General features: G+C 53.4%; 1 protein-coding gene across 3 annotated transcripts; it reads right to left on the bottom strand.

Moving 5' to 3' along the window:
* Window positions 1-2,578: 2,578 nt before the first annotated feature.
* SLC2A1 (solute carrier family 2 member 1) lies at window positions 2,579-16,098 on the bottom strand. Of its 3 annotated transcripts, none has more exons than XM_052792113.1 (10): window positions 15,962-16,098; window positions 10,993-11,085; window positions 6,964-7,124; window positions 6,551-6,791; window positions 6,016-6,178; window positions 5,748-5,935; window positions 5,529-5,633; window positions 5,326-5,427; window positions 4,783-4,986; window positions 2,579-4,422 (listed from the first exon to the last, which is right to left on the bottom strand). In XM_052792113.1, exons 1-10 carry the CDS (start codon window positions 15,977-15,979, stop codon window positions 4,225-4,227), a joined length of 1,473 nt encoding a protein of 490 aa, XP_052648073.1. In that variant the 5' UTR covers window positions 15,980-16,098; the 3' UTR covers window positions 2,579-4,224. The 3 variants fall into 3 exon arrangements, with proteins under 3 accessions (XP_052648073.1, XP_052648075.1, XP_052648074.1); XM_052792115.1 differs by lacking the exon at window positions 15,962-16,098 and adding an exon at window positions 15,832-15,868; XM_052792114.1 differs by lacking the exon at window positions 15,962-16,098 and adding an exon at window positions 11,259-11,291.
* Window positions 16,099-16,944: the final 846 nt, after the last annotated feature.

Below are 16,944 nucleotides of genomic sequence, written 5' to 3'. Positions count from 1 at the left end.
TTTTGATGTGCTGCTCAACCTCTGTAGCCTGTTACGGAATAACAGCGTGAGGGTGGGAAACAAAAGCACAACCAACACATGATGCATAAATCCTTATCTAATGATTTATGAATAAGCAAACAGCCTCTTACGTCCTCACATTGTCTGTCCAGAAGCTAAGACCAGCTGAGGTGTGTTTGTTACCTGTTTCCTCTATTTGCCTTTCAGTTTGATGAGGGAGATACCAGGGAGGGATACGGGAGGGGCATGGAGAAGGTCTTCACTGTGTACCTAACTTGGGTGGTTGTCGTCTCCTCCTCAGGACCTGATTGGGCTCAGTCAGGTGCCGCACCTCCCTGCAGTGCCCCTCCACCTCCAAATCTATGTTCTCTCTGCAGAGCTTTAGAGGAGTCTTGTAGCTCTGGGCACCGAGGGACTCATTTGTTCCACTTAAGGAAGAACTTGCATCCAGGAGGGACCACGAGAACAGCATGAGGGACTAGAAGCAGTCTTGGGGGGGAAAGGATTAAAAGGCCAGCTAGCTCCAGTCAGAACTTCCAACCCAAAGGAGATGTGGTTTCCTCACAGCTGAGAGCTCGCCAGCACGTAGGCATCCCGCTAACTCTGATGCCAACCTCAAGAGGAGGAAGTCCCTTGTGTCACCATGCGCTTCTGTCCACGGACCTCCACCGAGCGCACCCCCAACCTGCAGCTCTCACGGGCTTCTGCCCTGGAGAGCAAAGACTGGCAGGGCAGAGGGTACACGTGACCCTCGGTGTGAAGGTAAAGGGACGTTGGAGAAGGGCTGGAGGAGACCCTGGGAGAGCGACACAGGACACAGTCAGTGCGGTGAGCTCTGTTCAGAGGCCAAAGCATGTGACAGCCTCGCACATCTGGGAAAGAGGTTAAGGGAAACTTGCCCTGCTGCTAAAGTCTGAATGCAGCTGAGCTTTAAGCCTACGATTAAGTCTCATTTACTTCAGGAGGATTTATGAGTGCATTTAATTGCCTTGCTGAATTGGGATGGAGTCAAGTACGCTTTTTGAATGCTTTGTCAAGCTGGGACCTGAGCAATTAGAAGGGATTGATGCTGCTGGTAAAGGGAAAGCCTCTGCTTCAGCTGATGTTCCATTGCAGGGCGTGGGATAGCGCTGGTGGGAGTGCACGAGGGGCCCCATGGCAGACAGGCTTGGGGGACGGGTGGGAGACCTCCCGGTACTCCAAGGGGAGATGCTGGCGGACATGTCCACCCTCACTGGGTCTCTCCATGGCTGGAACAACCACCTCCCTGGGATGGGGGATGCCGGGAGCCGGGGCGGGGGGGACTGTGCCTGCTGGCACAGTGCCTCGGGGCACGGAGGATTTGGGTCACCGTGGGGATTTGGAGCTGCGGGGTCGATCGTGGCAGTAATCCCTCGGGATGCTCCTCAGCCAGGCTTGAGCCTGTGTGATGTGCCAGGCCGGCGGCTTGGTGTCACTGCTCCTGGCTGTTTAGTGCCATAAAAGATGGCGTCAAAATTAACTTTGCATAGGGCTGAGCATCTCCAGGAGCGGGGCTGGGCGAGGGCTGGGAGTGGAAACATTAGCCTGGGCAATGAGAAAGCCCCGGGCAAATAAGAAACATTTTTGGGAGCTTTAGAAAGATTTTACAAGAGCTATTTCCTATGACACGACACGCTGCAACAGCCGTTTCCAGCGCCTGCCCTTCAGGGCAAAGAGACATTTCAATAAATAGAAAAAAGCCCGAAGTGACCAAGATCAGCGTTTCTTTGCCCGAAAGTGTTCAGACTTGCAGCTCTTGGCACCTCGTCAGTTCAAGGAGAAAGAAAATCCGCCAAGAAGCAGCAACCTCCCTCCCTGCCTTGCTCTGGTGCTGGCAGCAAGAGGTGGGAGCTCCCTCCCAAAGCAGACGATCTTCACAGCCCCATGGGCAGAGCCGGGGGTGGCGGGCAGGTTTGGGGTCCGGCGAGGGGACAGAGGAGGTCAAGGCTCCAGCCTTGGCACCAGCTCCAGGGCGGTGGGTCCGAGGTGGGGCTGCTCAGGGCAATTAAAACCCAGTCCTACACCCCGGGGGGTTGGTTTACAACCAGAAGTTGTTCCCATGGAGGGAAACCTTGGCAGGGACATGCGCTCACCAGCCAAGCCAGAGAGACCCACCGAGCTGCGCTTGCGCTAGCCCCACGGCCACCAGCATGTCTGCAGGCACCGCGGGCCGCCTGTTTGGCCATGTCTTGCTCCATGGACGGCTCCAGTCTGGAGTGAGGAGTTCCAGAGGGAGTGGGGTTGCTCCTGTCCCAGCAAACCCCAAATTTAGGAAAGCTGGTGCGAGCCACATCCACCCAAAACCGGGGCTCTAAACCAGTTGCCAAGGTGGAGGGGAGCGAATTTCCCATTGAGGCTTTCGCTCTTCCCAGCCCTGCCGGGGAGTTAAAAGGGAGTCGGGTTTAAGCACGAACACAGCCAGGAGGATGAGGAGGACGCAGTGATGGAGGAAGGCTGCGATGCTCCATCCCAGGACCAAGCACAACCCCCCCCACCCCACCCTCAAAGCAAAGGGGAAAGCCTGGCGAAGCTGAAATAAAGGCACAGGACACGGCCGGCCGGGTCGCTGCATCCATTCTCATTTATTGTGAGCACACCACCACCGCACACCTTCCTCTTGGCACTTAGTTGTCTGTAGTCGTTTTAAAAAAACAAAAAACCCAAAAACCCCACCACACACACGTTCCTCAGGCGCCATGCTGCGCAGAGACGCAACAAGTTTATCACAGGGTATTTTTTTATATATATATATATATATACTTTTTTTCCCCCCACCTTTATTTTTTTGCAAGTGTGGTCACTTCCAAAAGAGAGAAATAAATTAAAAAAAAAGTACTATTTAAAAAAACCTGCCTGTGGCTTTGGGAATGTGCCAGTAGCTCCCCCAGCAGCTGCCTGCGGGGAGAGGGGAGGCTTTATTTATTTTCCTTTTTCCTTTCTTTTCACTTTTTTTTGAAACGGACAGTATTTCTCTTCTTTTTTTTTTTTTTTTTTTTTCTTTTCTTCTTTAATATACTACAGCCTGGAATTCAGTGCAATAGATACAACTACAGTGCAGGTAATGAACTATACAAAAGTCATCCTAACCATGTACAAGCTTTATCTTAGTCGCTATAGAAACTATACCTTTGCGTCTGTACCTTTTTGTATACATTATACAGTGTGAATATACTCCGAGAATATTTACAGTACTTTGCTTGTCAAATCAGAAACGCTATAACTTAAATGTCTACTATTAACAACCATTGAACAAAAATATATATAATATAAATATCTTCCAGTCTATACACAGAGCAGGAAATGGATGTATCCGCGTGATGGTGGATTTTGGTGAGTCTGGGATTTGGGGCGGGGGGTAGCGATGGAGAGGGGGGGTGTTGCTGTAGGGTGTGGCTGCTGGCGCTTCACCGTCAGGCAAATATTGCCGAGATTAAACCAAAAAAAAGAGAGAGAGAGAGAGAGAGAGAGACACCCCCTCTCCCCTTGTCCCCTCCCAGCTGAAATTCGGGCGAAGGGAGACGAAAAGCCGCTGGCGGAGACAACGCTCCGCAACCGGTGACAGGCCATCGACCTCTCCAGCTGCTCGGGTCCGGACCGCTCCATCCTCAGCGCTCCCCCGGCGCGGGGAAAACGCCCGCCCGCGAACCCACTGGGGGCTTCAAATCAAATTCAACTGTTTTCAAAAATAACTCGTTGGGTTTGGCTTTTTTTCCTTTTAAAAAAATCGTTGGTTTAGATTTAGTCAATTTGATTTTTCTATGATTAGAACATTAAAAAAAAAAAAGCTTCCTTTAAAAGTTTTCCTTTAAAAGTTTTCCTTTAAAAACTTCCGCTACGTGATTTCTCATTAAATAACCTATCGCGTCATTAAAAAAAGGGAGCCGCCCTCCCGCTGGCGGAGGCTGCGTGGTTGGTTTTTAAACCATCTATTGGCTTTGAAATCCTGGACGCGAAACCAGCTAATAAAATAATAATAAAAAAAAAAATCGTTTCTAGCAGAAAAAAAATAAAATAAAATAAAAATAATAAAATAGGTCAGTCTGTCCCCGATAAACCAGTGGGGGAGTCTGGAAAAGGGGTGTATGCACAAGAGCCGGACCCCCTGCTCCCTCCTTCCTGGTTTCTGTACAAAGCGTTTTTAAAAAATTCCACCCCAGCGAACTCAGGAGAGAAGGTGGGCGGCCGGGAGGAGCTGCCGGCAGGTTACACCTGGGAGTCAGCACCCAAGCTGTGAAACTCATCCGGGGTTTTGTCGCTCTGGCTCGCTCCCCCCTGACGGAAACCAGAGGCGATTTCATCGAAGGTCCGACCCTTCGTCTCTGGCACCTTGAAGTAGGTGAAGATGAAGAAGAGGACTAGCAGCACTGTGAAGATGATGAAGACGTAGGAGCCGCAGAGTTGCTGGGAAGGAGAGAGGAGGAAGGGGTAAGCGTGCGGATGGAGACGCTGCTCCATCGCCGTGGCCCCGAGTGGAGCAACAGACTGAGGCTGAAGGACCATCCAGCGACCGTCCGGCCCGTACCTGCCGCCACAGCCCAAGGCCTGGGTCTTCCTTCCCTTTCAGAGTATCTCCAGTTGGAAGGGACCCACCAGGATCATTGAGTCTGACTCCCCGCTCCCTCCCGAGATCCTGGCCCCATCCCTCTTCCCTAGAAGCCAGTCCAGGCTTCGGGGCTCCAGAGAAGGCGCAAACCCGACGGGTGCAAGGTGAGGCTCGTGCCCCCAACCCGGTCCCCACCGCCAGCATTGGGAGAGGATTACCGCGATGTACTGGAAGCCCATGCCCACGATGAAGTTCGAGGTCCAGTTGGACAGCCCTGCCACAGCGAAGGCAGCGGGACGAGGGCCTTGGCTGAACAGTTCCGCCACGATAAACCAAGGGATGGGGCCTGGACCGATCTCAAAGAAGGCCACGAACCCGAAGATGGCCACAATGCTGAGGTAGGACATCCAGGGCATTTGGTCCTAGTCCAAGGGAGAGAGAGAAGGTCGGTTCGGTGAAGGGGGACAAAGCATCTGGCCACCCCAGATGATGAGACTCAAACACACATGGTGCTGGCGTGGTGCCAGCACGTGTAGTGCCAGCACGTGTGGTGCTGGCTTCACAAACGTGAAGTTTCTCCAGACTGGAGACTGGATTTCTGGGACCTCGAGAGAGGCAGCGGGGACCACTCAGCCATCACTTCTAGGAGGACAAGTCCTTCCTCCTCCCCAGCCAGACCTCCTCCTCCAAGCCACCACAGCAAGGGGCAGCGTGCAGGACCTCGTCCCAGCCCGCCCATCGCCTCAACGCCCATTGCTCACCAGCAGTGTCAGGGCAATGGTCATGAGCACTGCACACCCTGCCATCCCCGCCAGGCCGATGAGGTGGAGGGTCCTGCGTCCGGCTCGTTCCACCACGAAGAGCTGTTGGATGGAGACATGCGTCCATCAGCACCTCCCCAGCCTGGAGGAAACCCCCCTTCTCTCCACCTTCCCCAGTGAGAGCTTGCTGGGCCAAAACTCACCGAAACGACTGTGAAAGCCGTATTCACCACGCCAGAGCCAATGGTGGCATAGACAGGCTGCTCCACACCTGACTTCTCGAAGATGCTGGTGGAGTAGTAGAAGACCTACAAAGGGCAGGGATGTGGCGTGAGGAAAGGAGTCAGGTCATGGAGCCAGCGCGACCCCAGTTGTGGGTGAAACAAGCTGACCCATGGCATCCAGGTCCCCCCAACACTCACTGCATTGATCCCCGAGAGCTGCTGGGACAGCTGCAGGACGATGGCGATGAGAATGGGCTGGCGATACATGGGGGAACGGAAGAGCTCCATTATGGTGACCTTCTTCTCCCTCATCATTTGCCGGCTCTCCTCCTTCATTTCCTGGAGGTCACTGCTGACATCCGTCGTGCCCCGCAGCTTCTTGAGGACTACGGGGAAGAGGCGGAGTCAGGAGCAGCTGAGGACCCTCCTGCGTGGTGGGACAAGCTCGGGGACAGGGGTCACTCACCACTCTTGGCTTTGTTCTCCTCGTTGCGGTTGATGAGGAGGAAGCGGGGGCTCTCGGGGGCAAAGGGCAGGATGATGCACTGCAGCAGGGCAGGGACGAAGATGAACCCCAGGAGCAGCGGCCAGAGTGAGTCGTTTCCCATGATCAAGTCCAAACCGAACACCTGCAGACGAGAGGGGTTGGGCCACCCTTTCCCAGCTCAAGTTGGACCCAACTCTGCTGCTCACGGGTGCACTACAGGCTTGGACACCCATTGGAGGGACACGGAGAACTGTGCTGCTTCCAGGTGGGCAACAGACGTCCTGTCATGACGCCACCCATCCCAAAGCTTAAGATCTCATGGCATTCCTGCTCCTGCTGAGCTCCAGGTCCATCCCTCCAGCTCCAGCTCCATCTGAAGGGCCGTGCAGATACACAGCACAGGCAATGCTCTGCCCTGCTGCACTAAACCCCATCCCCTGCAGACCCTGATGAACATCAGTATCAAAGATGGAGGAACGCCCCTCCCACCCTGAGCCAGTTCTCCAGCACTTACTTGCGCGATGAGGATGCCCAAGACGATGCCAAGCTGGTGGAAGGTCCCCAACGCACCCCGGAGTGCAGTGGGCGACACCTCACCCACATACATGGGCACGAAACCAGTGGTGAGGCCGGAGTAGAGGCCGATGATGAAGCGACCGAGGATGAGCATCTCGAAGGAGAAAGCCATCTTGGAGAAGCCCATGAGGACGGCAGACACGAAGGCGAGAATATTGGACATCAGCATGGAGTTGCGCCTGGGGAGGGAAGGGAGGAGGGTGAGGAGGACCATGGGTGCCAGAGAGGCTGAAGGAGTGTCAAGAGAAGCCAAACACCAGCTCTGGGCAGGAGGGAGGTGTCCCTGGGATGCTGGGGTGGGGAGAGGCTGCACAACCCCCCGCATTGAGGTCCACCACACTCGGTGCTCACCGTCCGAAGCGATTGACAAAGAGCCCCACGGAAAAGGATCCGATCATGCCTCCAACAGAGAAGATGGCGACGGAGAGGGACCAGAGCGTGGTGAGGGTGGCGGGGCTGATGGGCTCCTCATATCGGTACAGCCAGGTACGGTTGTAGAAGTCCTCAATCACCTGCAAAAGAGCGGGGAGAAATGAAGCCACAGGTTAAAACCATTCCCATTTCATCTGTGCCACCAGTGTTATGAATTGCCCGGCCTCAGCCCAGCTACCTACAGACCCTTGGCCGGTGAGCGCGGCTCACAAGACAATGCATCACTGAGCTGGGAGCCGCCCAGCCGGTGGCTCGGCTCCAACCCAAGGGAGGAAACCTGATGGGATGCGCGGGGGAAATGCAGCCGGACGGGTTCTCGTCTCGCCCTGCTGAGAGAGGCTCGGCATTGCCAAAATAACTCTTTCGCCTCACCAGGCGGCCACAGGGAGGTCACACTCCTCCCTGGGCCACGGGAGGCAGGGAGGGATGCTTCCATCACCGGAGGAGAAGCAACACAGCGGGGGGAGATGGCAGAGGTGCTGGAGGAAGGTGAGGAAGACAGCAGGGTCATCTGGGCAGCTGGAGGTGGACGAGATCAATTCCCATCCCCCTGGACGCTCCCTTGAATTTAATTTCTAGGGTTTTTTTCTGCAATACTTCCACAACGCCATACTTCTGCTATAATTCTGTAATACTGCAATGCTTCTGCTACGCTAACATCCAAGACAGGTGCTTGTTTTTAATTACCGTCTTTGCAGAACACCCTTTTTTTTAATTTTTTTTTTAAATGTATTTTTAAAGCCAGCCCACTGCTGAAAGCTTCAAGTAAGTTATTTAATGGTCACCCATACCCAAAAGAAAAAAGCAAAGGGCTCGATAACATGCCCGACCAACCCTGGCTGGAAGGAGCGGAGATTTCGTGCAAGCCGGGGAAGCTGCTGCTGGACATCAAGTGGCTCAAAGACCTCCCTACTTCAATGGGTTTTGCATGCACACAGCTCCCAATTATGCATTCACACAATGCCGCTTCGTTTTCTAGTTTTCCCATCGCTTCAAGCACAAATGAGAGCCCCTGGCAGAGGCAGCGCAAGAAATACAGCCTGTGCTTCACTATAAATTTCAATAATGTGATTTTTTTTTTAAAGTTGTTCCTTTTACAAAGTCCCTAAACCACTAGGATTTCAATATTTAAGTGATTTCATTTGCCTCCTGCTTCACCTGGAAGTTTTGACACCTTGGGGGCTTTTTCCCCTTATCCTAACACCACCAAAATAAATAATTGATATTATTATTTGGAGAACCCAGGACTGGCTCAGGCTCTCGGTGGGGGTACGCAGGTCTCTGCAGACACTCCACCAAACCTTGCGGTGCTCTAGATTCCTCCCCACTTTCCCGAAAGCCTCCATCTCTCTCCCCCTGAAGCAGAAAAAAATTAATCCAAGCAACAGCAGATGCCCCAGTGCTGGCTGAGCTATGCTGGGCTGTGCTTTGGCTTATCAAGAAATAACACCCAAATACCCCCCCTCCCAGCCCCCTTTCCTCCTGCAAAAATAATGGATGGAAAAACCCACCATGAGCCCATTGTTGGGAGGAGATGAAAAATTATGAGTTTAAAGTGAGAAGCGTAAAAAAAATTAATTGCATTTCCCAAAAGTTGGGCTTTTTTTCTCCCTCCCTCACCCTCATTTCATTTCAGCTGAGTCTTCCTACCAGCCTTCACCCAGTTTCAGGCCGTCCCCTCCACACATCACGTCTGCAAACACCCCACAAACACCAAGCTGCTGTTTCAGCAGCGGGCAGGACTATATTAAGAGCACCACAAAACCGGCACTCAGCCCTCCGCCTGAGAAAGGAACCTTTCTGCAAGGCCGCCGGCCATGGGGAGCTGCTGCCGGCAAACACTGCTGCGCTTGCACTGCTGAAGCCGGGGGAGTGATGCACCCCAGTCCTGCACCCCCATCCATACCTATCCCAATTCTACGCCCCGATGCATCCCAATGTATCCCCATCCTGCACCCTGATGCATCCCAATCCATCCCCATCTGGCACCCCGATACATCCCAATCCCAATCCTGTGCCCCGATGCATCCTGATGTATCCCCATCCTGCACCCTGATCCATCCCAATCCCAGTCCTTTGCCCCGATGCATCCCCATCCTGCACCCCAATGCATTCTCATCATGTATCCCAAACTCCATCCTGTGCCACAATTTATCCCCATCCTGCATCCCAATTTATCCCGAAGCATCCTCATCCTGCACCCCAACGCGTCCCCATCCCAATCCTGCACACCAGTGCATCCCCACCCTTAAAGGTGGGATCAACCCCCGTGCCCAGAGCATCCTGCTACCCAGGACAACACTCATCCTGCCTCCCCTCGTGCTCCTGATACAGAGCACCCCAAATCCTTTCCCCCCTCAGTTCTGCACCCCGAACACAACGTTACTTACTGGGTGACTTGCCCCTAAAATACAGAGCCCATCACTGGCCCGAGCCCCAAGGGTTTAATCCTAAAATGCACGAGGGAAACTGAGGCAACACCCATCAGGGTGGGATCTGGCTTTCCGGGGGGGGTCTGTAGGAACCAGAGCTCAATCCCAAGGGAAGACCCCAGCTCAGGCATGATCCCTGCCCGTGTCACCCCGAGCAGCATCTCCTGGGTCAGGAGAGGATGGAGAAAAGTCCTTCAGCTGCAGGCAAACGACGCGCATCCTCGGGATGCAGGGGCCAGGCTCTGACACAAGGTGGTAATTACAGAGCACTTGTTCCCCGCGGTGCCAGAGCTCGGGGAAAAACGAGGGCAGATGCCAGAAAGCAGCTCCTCAGCATGCTTCCAGGGATTTCCCAGCTCGCCGCCGTTTCAAATGCTGCTCCCGTTGCCCGTCTCCAGAGGAGGATGCTTGCCACTGGCCCAGCACGAACATCGCCAGCACAAATCAGTCCAGGATTTTTTAGCAGGGCGACACTTTTGGCAGACGGATGCATGCACCGTGGCCATGGGCGCAAGCACCAAGGGTGCTGGGCAGGAGTCGCAGCCTCCAGCCACGTGAAATTCTGCTTGGGCCACTCACCATGATTAAATACAATTTAATGCAATACCTCAAATAAAGGCACTTTGCGTCTTTTTTGCTCTTTTCACACTGATGGGGTCTGGGAAGTTTTTGTACAGGGTCTTCTCTCCCACAAGGAGTTTTTTCAGCACTTGAGGCAAGATTTTGCAGCCCACTCGCTGGTAATGGTATTAATACTCTCGTGGCATGAATCCTGCCTTGGTGTTTTTAATTATTTGGGATGGTGCACCAGAGCCTGTGATGATGCTCGGGAACAGGCTCTGCTTTCGCACAGCAGCAGCTGGACCCCAGGCTGTCCTTCGACACCTTACCCTGGCAATTGAGCTTTACCCAGGGCACATTGCAAGCACCACATGGGATTTCTGAGCTAACATTTCCAAGCCTTTAACACCTCAAAAAACCACGTAATTTGGAGAAAGTGAAGTTTTTCAAGGCTCCCACGTACCTACCAGTCGCTGGAGGGTCCTGGCACTATGCTAGGGAAAGAAGCAAGCACCTCCTGCTCTCCATCCCCCTTCGCACGCAGCTTGCCCCAGCCAAGCCTCTGTCCTCCCGGGGATGTCCTGCCCCTGACACTCTGGGATGCAAAGCTCCCATCGGAGCAGTCATTCTCCCCCTTCGAGATGACTCAGACCCTAATTAACTCCCAGACCTTCGCTAAAAGCCAAGGTTAAAAGTTACGCCGGTCCCACTGGGAGAGCATCCTGCACACGTTCCTGGGATTTTTCCCAGCAAAAACGCTAAGTGAGGAGGAAACTAATTCTCCTGGGAAGGTGGGAGCTAAATAACTCCCTCACAAATCCCATTACAGGCAGTAAGCTGCCTAGCGGGATGTACTATTTTAGCCGGGCTGGCAGTGGATGCCAGTTTGTTTTCGGGCACGGGGGAGGGGTGGGGTGGAATTTTGCTACAGCAAGGTTGCTCAGCGCACGCTCACCTTTTGCGGGGCGTTGATGACACCAGTGTTGTAGCCAAATTGCAAGGAACCCAGCACCGCTCCTCCCACGGCGAGCATCAGGCGAGCCGTCATCTGCAGGAAAAGGGGGAAGAAAACAAAAAAAGAGGGGTTAAACTCAGGGTCCCAGCTATGCCCCCCTCCCATCAGAGAGGTCCCCCAGCACTTCTCCCCGGGAAGCTGCAAGAGGAGGAGGGATGCTCTTAAGGTTGTGAGCACAAATATGCTGGATAAAAGAGAAAACTTGCTTTTTTTATGGCATCCATGTGGGCTAAGGGAAAAAAACAACTAAAAAAACACTGGTTTGGGCTTAGGAAAAAAAAAAAAAAAGTTTGAGGACTCAAGGAATCTTTAGCCTCCGGAGTGGGGCAGGAGGTTTTATCTGGGCTCTCAGGATCCCCTCTGAGGGCTCCACATGACACCCAGGCAGCATGCCAGCACGAGATGCTTTTGGGGACACGGCGGTGACGCCGCTGGCCGGTCGAGCATCATCCCAGCATCAGCGCAAGGATGCCCCAGACACCCGCTACTAACAAAGTTTTTGCACTGGAGCCTAATTAACAGTCGCTAAGCAAAATCCCGGCTATTTGGCAAACCCTTCGCCCGCCTCCTCTTCCTCCCGCTTCAGCCAGAGCGACAATCGGAGCCTTGTTTGGGAGCAGGGTCAGGGCAGGCCAGCGCTCAGGCCACCTTCGTTAACAGCCCAATTATCCCAGGCAGGAGATTTTCCCGGCACTCAACTCCGAGAACCAGGATCCGACATTCCCAGTTAATCAGCTTTGGGAAGATCCACGTGAAATTTATAAGCCCCTTAATGTGGGGGGCTGGGCTCTTTCTGGTTATCCCGGGTACCGGTGTATCACCCCAACGCAGAGATGCTCCCCCAGCATCTCGGATTAACGTTCCCAAGGGATTGGTGCCAGTCAGACCCCACCTAAATGCAATCCCTAAATCAACAGGGCTAATTGCAAAGCCGACTCAAAAAAATAGATATTTTCTTATTTAAGAAGCAATTTCTTTTTCTTAATAAATAATATAAATAAATATAACTGAGTGCTGCTCGCTGACCTCGCCTCTCCGGCCAAGCCACCCCCCCCTGCATTAAAGTTTGCAGGGAAAAAGCAACAGGGAATAAAGCCAGCCCCGTTAATGAAGCTCATTAATTAGGCTTGGCCTCAACGCAACTAATCAGGGAAGTTTTGGCACCTGGTTGTGTTCGGTGCTTCTGAATAAACCCACCCTGAGAAGAAAATGCCCCGCTTGGGAGGGCAAAAACAGGCTGGAAAGTTGCTGGCATCCCAGAAAAACAAGGTAAAACCCTCCAAAAATTCCAAAATCCTAACTCCGACCTCATCCACCCGCCCATCGCTCCACACAACTGTGACGGGTTACACCAGGAGCGCCGAAAGCGACCTGTGCTAGAACAAATGTTGTCAAAAAAAATGGTTTATTTTGGGGTTGGGGGGGGATTTTCTTTTTGTTTTGGGGTGTTTACAGGGTTTGGGGTGATTTTTTTTTCTTTGCTTTTTGGGGGCCATCCCTTGCTTTTTGGGGATTTTTACTTTTCATCGCTAAAGGCCTGCTCGCAAACCCCAGGAAAGCCGACAGGCGAACCCCCATGTACGGTAAGCGTCCCGGTGAGTCACGGCTGCACCGTGCCGCAGGGATGGGGATGCATCATACCGGTGTGAACTTTGCTCCGGGAAGGTGGCAGGTAGCAACACCTCTTCGCTCCAACACCAGAACACCAGTCACTACCCCACAAAGGATTAAATAATAAAAGTTTTTTGCTAGAGGTTAAAACTGCAAAAGTAAAAGAAAAACTTAAATTTTTAACCTTTGCCAAAAAACTCTTTATATTTCTATTAAACTCCAGCAGCTTGAAGAGGCAAAGGGACAGAGTTGGTAGGAAGGCTGCCGGCATTTTTGGAGGCTCTGCCCAGGCAGGGTCACTGTGAGTCAGCTCCTCCCGCTCGCTTTGGGCTTCCCGGTTCCAAACACGCTGCCCAGCCCGATCTGGGAGCCTTTCGGCTTTAACCTCGCCATTAAAGGAGAGGCTTAAGATGGAGAGTTAGGGGAGGGAAAAAAAAAAAACAAACTGATTTTTAAGGGCAGCCTTGCATGGGAAACTCCTGCAAAATCACAGACAGGGTTTGGTTTTGTGTTGGGTTTTTTTGGTTTTGGGGTTTTGTTTTTTTGTGTTTGTTTTTTTTTTTTAACTGCTTGCAGAAAACAGCAGCTTTATTTGGAGTTTAGGAAAAAACCAAAACCACCATACCTCCCCTTCTTTCTTTTGTGCAATAAACTTACTTACTTACTGCCTGGACATATCCAACACTTGTGGTTTGTTCCCTACTAACTCCTATACCTATAGAAGCAGCGCTTCTAATTTTAATAAGTTCAGATTTTTTTATTTTTTTGCCCCGCTTCCTTCATTGCTCGAACGCAGAAGCCAGGACATTCGGAGGAGACAGACCCATGGGGTGACAGCAGCCCCCCCAAACCTGCAACAGGCTGCCTTTGGCTTTAGAAGTCATTTTTTTACCCTTTTTTTTTTTTCCTCCGGCACGGAAGGATTTCAGGATGCTGCCTGCTTCATGGAACAAGGAAATTAATAATCCCTTTAAAAATAATAACAATAAAAAAGTGTCCCAGGAGGGAATTCCAGGAAAATGCACATTTAAAAAGAGCCCATAAAAATTAGCTATGAGGCGTCAACAAGCATCCCGGAGGCTGATTGCAAGAGTTCCCATCCTGGGACAGATGCAGGGGGTGACTGCGGGGAGGGGGTGCAGCCTTGCAGCATCTTGCACACTCGCTTGCACGCTTGTGCACGCTCACCAGAGTGAAGATAACTGGACGCGGCCGTTGCCCGGGATAACACGGCTGCATGCTGGCTCCCAGCCCAGGAAAAACTTACGCACCCACTAAGGGCTTGGTAAAACCTGCTCCTAAAGCCACGGTATGTGCCACAGCGCCGGCATTTACCAATGGGGGGGTTTGTTGCAGCCAAAGAAGAGAGGTAGCACCGGCACCGTGGGGATCAGCCAAGATTTTGGGGATTATCAGCATGGGAGAAAACTCGTGGCGAGGGGAAGCGGAGTCAGAGCAGCGTTATTTTTTATTATTATTTATTTATTTTCCTTAAAGGTCAGCTGGGGATGGCGACAAGATCCTTCCGAGTTTTGTAACCACAAGAGCGTCTGCGACAAGCCCGGGAGACGTTTTTGCATGCAAAGAGCTGGAGCAGCCCAGCTCCGTGGGCAGAAAAGCATGTCCCGCTTTAATAATATTAAATATTAAATTTAAGGGCGGAGGGGTGAGCTTGTCCCCCACCTCCCAGCACCCCCAGCATCCCTACCGCCGGCTGCTTCAAAAAAAAATCCCTTTTTTCCTTGCAAAATACACTCTGGATCTAAGCATTGCCCACGAGAGCACAGCAAATTGTTCCTGCAATTAATTACCTTAAAAAAACCAAAACATTTCTAACCCAAATTTATCTAATGGAGTGGTTAGCAAGATGGAAAAGCAGAGAGACCACATCTCCAGCTCCATTTCGGTAGCTGGGAGTTAAGCCCGGCCGGCAGCGCATCAGATTTCTTCGTTACGAGAGCAAATTTCTTTTTAATTCCTTCCCCCATCGACGCGCTGCCGGTAGTCACGTTCCCGGCTCCCAGCCCCAAACCCACACCTTGCCCAAAAAAAAAAACCAAACCAGTGCTGGGGTAGAGCCAGTTTTACATAAAAGCATAAAAAATATAATATATATTTATAAATTTAAATTTATAAAAACCCTAGTATTCCCAGTGCTCCAAAGCTGGGGGGAAAAAACAAGGAGTTGTTTGCTGGGGAGAAAAATAAGAGGAGTCGTTCCCATAACATCTTTAATTAGAATAAAATTATTATTTTTGTTTTTAATTATGCATTGCCCGGTGCTTTGCACCGCCAGAGTCAATTTTTTATTATTTCCTTCCCTGGAAAAAAACAAAAACAAAAAACACACACACAAACAAAAAAACCCACCCTACATACTTGAATATGTCCCAAAACGCTCCCAGGACAGAATATTTTGGGAGGCAGCATCCCCAGGCGAGGCCAGGACAAGCAAAGCCTGGGGTCTAACGTTAACGACCCCACGGCAATTAACTCACCTTCCTCATTTAGGGCCTGACGTCGCATCCCTTTAACCCACCTCTAATATTATAAATCAGTTTATTTGAGGGGGGTTATGGCACTAGGAGGACTCGGCTGCTGCCGACTGGCCGACTGAGTTTATGTTAGTTAATAACTCAGTTGGGGGGGGTATAAACTGATGGGAATTGGGTCAAAACAGTGCAAAGAGCTCACGCCATGATGGGAGCCGGCCGCCGGCCATACCCCAGCATCGCCGGGGGGGTCCTGGGGTGTCCCCTCCAGTGTCACCCCGGCCCTGCACCCCTCAAAAGCAAACTCGGCATTGTTAGGGGCTTGTTGCCTCTTCCTCACCTCCAAAATGGGGCCAAAAGTGCTTTTTTTGGCTCTTTCCTTTGCATTTTCTCACCTCAGAAGGGTTGGGTTGGTTTCCCCCCCCAAAAAAAACTCTTTCCCAGACGCACTAAGAAGCGCTGGGGCTGCGGGGTGGGTTCTTTATGAGCGTTTTTCCTCGTTTCCTGAAGTAAAAATTTTTTAGAAAAATGTTTGTTTTGCGTGGCGGCACCCCGGCGCGGGCACCCACGCGTGTCGGCAGCGCGGTGTGGGCTTCCAGCGGCGCCGGACAGCTGGAGGAGGCCAAACACAGCCCAGTTACCTTCCCCCCCCGCCCCGACCCCCACCTCACCTCACCTCACCCGGATCGCCCGCGGACGATCGTTTCTTTCTCCGGTTGTGTAACGCGTGGGGGGAGCAGAGGGGGGGCGGAAGCTGGGAAGTGGAGGGGGGGGGATGTCAGGTTTCCCAGGCGCGGCGTGCTCACCTTGCTGCCGGTCTCCATGGCGGCCCCGGGGTGGCGGCGGGGCGGCGGGGCTGGCGGCGGCGGCGGGCCGGGGCCGGGGGGGGGCGGCGGAGCGGCGCGCGGCGGAGCAGAGCGGTGGCGCGCGGCCGCGGCGGGGGCATTGAAGCGGCTTAAGAGAGCGGGCGAGCAGGGGCGCGCGACGGCGCGGGGCGGCGGCGCCCATTGGGCGGCGCGGGGGAGGGGGCGGGGCCAGGCGGGAGGGAGAGAGGGAGGGAGGGGGGAGGAGGGGGGGGAGGAGGGCGGAGGGGCGGGGGAGGGGGCGGGGCGCCGAGGGGCGTGCGCGGGGGTGTGGGGGGGGCGGGCGGGGGGCGGGAAAGGGGGGGGAGGGCGGGGAGCGCGTGTGGGTCTGCACGCGGGCGCGGGGCGGGGGGGGTTGCACGTGCCTGGGGGGGGCACGTGCGTGAGCGTGCCCGCGCGGGCGGGCCCGCGTGTGCACGCGTGTGAGTGTGCAAGTGCGTGTGCACTCGCGCGCGCGCTTGTGAGCGGGCAAGCGTGGGGGTGTATGCCTGGGGGGGGGGGTGCGCGCGTGAGCGTGCAAGTGTGCGTGTGCCTGTGTTTGCACACGTGTGAGTGTGCAAGTGCGGGGGTGTACGCCTGTGGGTGTGCGTGCACGCGTGTGTGCATATGAGCGTGCATGTGTGCATGTGCCTGTGTGTGCACACGTGTGAGCGTGCAAGTGTGTGCGCATATGAGCGTGCACGTGTGGGGTGTACACCTGTGGGTGTGCGCACGTGTGACTGTGCAAGTCTGTGTGCACATGAGTGCGCAAGCGTGTGCGTGCCTGTACACGTGTGCGCCTCAGTGCATGCATGTGAGTGTGCAAGTGTGTGTTCTTGTATGTTTGTGTGTGCTTGTGTGTGTCCTCACATGTGTGTGTGTGCCTGTACACACGTGCGCTTGTGCAAGCCCTTCGCTGCAAGCCCCGGTGAGCTGTGTGTACGTGT

This window comes from Harpia harpyja, chromosome 7 (genome assembly GCF_026419915.1).
Source record: "Harpia harpyja isolate bHarHar1 chromosome 7, bHarHar1 primary haplotype, whole genome shotgun sequence".
Lineage (NCBI taxonomy): Eukaryota > Metazoa > Chordata > Aves > Accipitriformes > Accipitridae > Harpia > Harpia harpyja.
This window is presented reverse-complemented; position numbering and strand designations above follow the sequence as displayed.

Excerpts from the sequence above, each read along its gene's own strand:
- SLC2A1 (XM_052792113.1), bottom strand. Across the intron at positions 5,634-5,747 it reads AGCTCTCGGGGATCAATGCA|GTCTTCTACTACTCCACCAG; the intron begins GTGAGTGTTGGG and ends TGCCCTTTGTAG. Across the intron at positions 4,423-4,782 it reads TGGGCTTCCAGTACATCGCG|CAACTCTGCGGCTCCTACGT; the intron begins GTAATCCTCTCC and ends TCTCCTTCCCAG.